Source organism: Cyprinodon variegatus, unplaced genomic scaffold (assembly GCF_000732505.1).
Source record: "Cyprinodon variegatus isolate N-32 unplaced genomic scaffold, C_variegatus-1.0 Scaffold417, whole genome shotgun sequence".
In the NCBI taxonomy this organism is placed as follows: domain Eukaryota; kingdom Metazoa; phylum Chordata; class Actinopteri; order Cyprinodontiformes; family Cyprinodontidae; genus Cyprinodon; species Cyprinodon variegatus.
This window is the reverse complement of record NW_015150870.1, coordinates 209,226-214,666: the sequence shown is the minus strand read 5'-3', so window position 1 is coordinate 214,666 and position 5,441 is coordinate 209,226. Positions and strand designations below refer to the sequence as shown.

Sequence of the window (5,441 nt, the reverse complement as noted above, 5' to 3'; positions counted from 1 at the left end):
AAACATAAATACTGCTCTCCGCATCATCGTCCGCCATGGTTGTTTTTTTTTTTGCCACTTCTGCGTAGCAAGACGCATAATAGTGAAATTGGTCGGGTATTAATGACATTCAAGTCGCATGAATCCGACCTGGCTGTTCACACACACGCATTTGTAAAGATCAGATTCGTATCGGACCACATAGCCAAGCGGCCGGGGTCGGATTGGAAAAAATTGGATCTGTGTTGTTCAGACAGCCATGAAAAGATCAGATTCAGGTCGCATGTGGGCCAAAAAAATCGGATTTGGGTCACTTCAGGCTGCTGTGTGAACGTAGCCTAAAAGTAGCAGCAGCAGCAACCCAGACTGACAGCAGCTCATTGGATAAATTGGATCACATGTAGCCTGGTGCCGGACGCTCTGGAGGGCTTTACCGTATTAACAGGAGAAGCGGTGCAAGTGAAATTAGACACTGCTGTCAGACACATGCAGTAAATTATAAATTATTTAAATCAGGTTGGGTCCGGATTAGCCAGCAGGTCCGTTAATCCATTACCGCTGGTTTACTCAAATAAAGACAAGTAAAACAATAAAGTCGTACCTCATTGGCTGCATAAATTCCAAAGGAATGAAGATTATTATATTTTAACATTATCTGGTGAATGTTCTTGGGGAAACCGTCCCAGTGATGCCAGTAACTGTCAATCAATCTTTCCTATGTTCAACAGCGTGACATACATGCATGTTAATGTGCTTTTTAACCCAACTACATAAACATGAGCAACATTAATTTACTGAAAGTTATTTATTATAATTGAACTTTCATTTTAATACTAGTATGTATGTTTTTTTAACCTAATATTAAAGTTAAAATGAGTTGACCCAGATGGCAGCTACAAACTGTTTGTCAGAAGCCTGAGGTTTATTTGTAGTATTAATGGTGCCTTCATGTGGTGTCGTAATTATGGTAAATACCAAACGCCTGCATGAGAATTGCACATCAACACCCACTCATGTCGTAATTTCCAACTTTTTTATCATTAGAGCTTCTCAACAAAATGTACAAAAACAGGTCGCCTGCATAAACACACATAAGATTATAAGGTGATAGAAAATAAAATGCTAAATGTTTAACAGAGGGGACAAACAAAAGCATAAAGAGCAGAATACACACAAAGGGGCACTAATTCTCATTATATAAGTTCAGCGGGCACCAAGCAGCTGTATAAGCTTCTTTCTTTTCATCACTTTAAAGGTTTCTAAGGTGGTTGTCCATCACTAGGCTTTTTTTCAAAGTAGAAAAGTCAGGCTTCCTGTTTCTCCATTCACAGGAGTGGATGAAGTATTTGGAAATGATCAGCTGGTTGTATGAGGTCAGAACTTCTGTCTTACTTCTGACAAAATAAATTGTGCGTGTTTATACGTTTCCAGCATAATAACACTTGTTTGTGAAAAGAAGCCAGCTTCACATGGAGTCTATCAACACCAAAGTCACATCTAACAACAAAATATATCCCCACATTTGTTTTAAACAAACCTTTGGGAAGGTGATAATGGAATACCATTTCCATTCATTAAGAAAAATACATCCAGTTTATTTTTAAGACAGCATTTTATCATTCAAAGTCAATGGCCTGTAAACAATCTATAAAGTGTTTTACCATGTTTGGACTTTATTTATCCATATGAACTTAAAGTTGAATTGATTTATAGCTTGAATATGTTTGTTGGGTCTGACCATAGAATATGCAGGATATATTTATCTAGACAGTGATTCTACTTTACGTTACACAGGTTCTCCTCCTGGATCGATTTGAATCAATCTATTCAACTCTGGGTTTTATTTTCTATGTTAACAGTTTTACTGACTTTAGCATCTTAAGTTATTAGAATTCTAAGATAGTATATAAGGATTTAATGGGAATACCATACGCTGCTATGAGATTGTCAGGAATCGCCAACAGTTCACATTCCTGTAGGTTTAAAGCTAAAGCTGATGTGGGCGTGGTTTGGTGGAGCAGTGGTTAGAGCACACGACCCATCTACGGAGGCCTTAGTCCTTGACGTGGCCGACCCGGGTTCGAATTTGACCTCTGGTCCTTTGCCGCATGTCTCTCCCTCTCTCATACCCCCTTTCCTGTCACCCTACCGTCTGAAAAATGAGACGATAGTGCTGTAAAAACTAAAAAAAAAAAACAACTAAATCTGATGCTTTGGAAACATGAAATGAGTAATGCAAGAACTTCAAGAGTTTGGTCCAGGCTCTTCAAAAAGCTTGTGGTGTCGTCAGTTGGCTGATTATGAATCAGACATAAAATAATGTTCGGTTTTGGTTTATTTGAGTGTTTTTATGAAGATAGCCATCCCTGCAACAGCCAGGATAAAGAGGAAGGGAGAATTATTGCAGCTCTGCTTTACTCCCCTATTAATGGTAAATCATAGAGAAGGTACCATGAGGAAAGGCAACCCAGCTTATAGTGCCGTTTCTACAATTCTACAAAAATCTGTCCCAAAACCAAACGAGTGTAAGAAAAGAAACTGATGCTCCAACATATCGAAGGGTTTATAACAGTCGAACAGGATGAAGCCTTTATCCTCCATCAGATCACTGTACTCTACTAAATCCTGGACGAGTCTGATGTTGTTGTGTATTTATCTTTTTTTACATAAAACCTGCTTGAGTTTCAAAGATAACATCCTAGAGACCAGCTATTTGTCTATTTGTGTATCTAAATGTCAGTATCTAAAAAAAGTTAAAAAAAACCCAACAACAATCCACTGGACTTTGTTTCCAAGTTTGAAGGTTTTTCGCTTCCCATCTAAGAAGATTTTTCATTCAAAATGTCAGGAATAGCGTTGAGTTCGAGTCTTTATACAGTAGCGAAACAAAGCCTTGTTTTAGTTTAGAAAAGATGCAAATTAAAACTCAAGAGGTTCGATACGATTATCGACTTTCCCTCCGTGCTCAGGGTTCCCGCGGGTCCTTAAAAAGTCTTAAAAGGCATTGAATTCTTCAAAATAAAACTAAGGCCTTAATTGGTATTAAAATGTCTTAAATCAGTCTTTTAGTAGGTCTTAATTTTTTAAACATCATAAATAGGATTATTTTTATTAGGATTTATTTTTGTGATCTAAATAAAACATTGAAATTGACCTATTTTTTTTTATTTAAAAAAAATAACGGCTCGCCATTATTGGTTCCGTCCCGATAGCGGAACCAATAAAAGCGTTGTTGCAGCCGGGACATTTAACGGGACCATTAACTTTTTGTCTGGAAAATATGAGCAAGTGTAAATGTAACCAAAATTGTCTCCAGCCAAGAGTTTTCTCCGTGGCTAAAACCAGGGAACATACATGAGGCTCAGTGGATTTATGCAAGAAGTCATTCAAGCTCAGAACGATGGGAATTAAGGCAGTGGAGTCACACATGCGAAGCAGGAAACACAAAGCGTCAAAATGGAGTTACAGAGAAACAGCCGGTATTTCTCAGTTTAGTTCCACCCTTGTCTCTGCAACGCCTCCACTTATCACCAAATCAAACATACTAAGAAAACCATACAAAGAAAAATAGCTGCAAAAAAGACTTAGCACTGGTTATGTTGTGACTTTAAAACTGATTTGTTTTGTTCCCTGCTAAAACAAAGTTTGTGAATTCAGTTAAATAATTGTTCAAATATATCTGTCATTTGTGTGTTTTTAGCTTTCTTCCTGTATGGGAAGCTTTTCAAAATTAGAAACATTAGTGCAGTGGTTTATGTTAAAATAAAGCTTTGGTAAAGTTGTCGCAAGCAGGTTTTTCTTGTTTCTTGTGAATTTGGTCTTAAATTTTTATTTCAAATGGCATTAAAAAGTCTTGAATTTAACTTGCCTCATGCTGTAGGAACCCTGGTGTTACTTTGCTAGCAAATCACCCCCGATCATGTGACCCTTCAAATTGCGACCTTTGCAGTCAGAAAGTCTTGTTTTACCCTAACGCGATCTTATTGCAAATACAATTAATCATTCAGCCCTACAGAGTAATATCAAACCTGCCAACCTGAAGGCTGTCTTTCTGTCTGTCCTTACAGTGTCTACAGTACAAGACGGACCAGGCTCAGGATGTGAAGAAGATTGAGAAGCTCCATGGGAAACTGATGAGACTCATGGTGTCCAAGGAAACCCACAGCGGCGCCATGGAGACGGACTAACGCGCCCTGGAAGCGCTTTGCTTTGGAGGACTGAGCTCAGAGGACTCGGCGGATGTTTAGAGCACAAAACCATCAGTGAGGGGATCTGATTGGCTGCCCTGATGGAGCGCTGTCAGAGCAGCTGGATCGATTATTTACTGTATATATCATATTATTTGGAGTATTTTGGTTTTATCCCATCTCAGTCCACTAAATACACTAGATTCTAGATGTTGGTTCAGTCCAGTGTGGACTGAGATGGTAAAGGAGCTGTAAAGATGGAGAACATCTATATAGTTTAGAGGAGGCTGGATTTATTTTCTGTTTTCAGGTGGGGAAGGAACAGAGGGGGAGATGTTTTATCTTACTCTGTCATTGCATTTCATTTAGCTTTTCCTTAACGGACCTGTGCCAACTAAAGGAAGCGGGACCGTCTGATTGAGGAGCAATCCAGATTTTACAGCAACCTCCTCATCTCCAAAAGCCAGAAGGATTTCAATAAATGATTATTTTCTCTGGTAAAACCAAAGTTTCTCCTGTAATTTTTCCTGAATGTGATGATTGTTCCTTCTGGAAGCAACAATCTCTTCCTTACTTAGTTATTGGTGTGAGATCAGAACAAAACTCAGCATCTAGTGAACGGCGCTAGAATCTGTTTAGAGTTTGTTCATCAATGAAACAAAGACTGATTCACCATGGCAACGGTAGAAGCCTCTAACGACTCAATTAGTGGCCACACCCCCAGAACACAGGGAAGGAGAAGGGCTGATGGGCGGAGTCTTTAAAGGATGCCATCTTTTCTCATTGGTTCCTCTGCCCTGTGGGTGTGGCCACTAAACATTTCAGCCTGAGATTTAGATTTAAAAGATTCTTGTTAAATGTAAGAATTAGATATAGATTTAGATCTATGCTTTTGCATATAGTACATAGAGCAGTATTTATTCTGATCAAGAACAGTAGAGGGAAGAAAATGCAGTTACTCATAATAATTAAAAATGTGGCATCAAAATGTAAAAAAATACCAGTTTGTGGTTTCATGGTGTTTATATAAAAGATTAAACTAAAATAAAGAACATTGCTAGATTATCAAACTGTTATCTAACCTGTTTGATTGGGAAGTGTGTGGCCTGGTGGTTAGGGCATTGCTCTTTAAGTTTGAGTCCTACTCCCATGGACTGACACCCTGGGTCCCTGGGCAAGACCGTTAACCCCACACTGCTCCCAATGGCAGCCCACTGCTCCCAAAGGGATCGGTTAAATGGAGAGAGTTCATTTTGTTGCTTTGTACTTCTGATA

The 5,441-nt window shown here is 38.8% G+C and overlaps 1 protein-coding gene across 1 annotated transcript in view; it reads left to right on the top strand.

Moving 5' to 3' along the window:
- Window positions 1-4,669, top strand: part of srp9 (signal recognition particle 9kDa) — a 6,624-nt gene extending 1,955 nt beyond the window's left edge. The window contains exon 3 of the mRNA XM_015388231.1: window positions 4,047-4,669. Within this exon, the coding sequence (XP_015243717.1) occupies window positions 4,047-4,166 (120 nt within the window). The 3' untranslated portion in view covers window positions 4,167-4,669. The remainder of the gene's footprint in view (window positions 1-4,046) is intronic.
- Window positions 4,670-5,441: the final 772 nt, after the last annotated feature.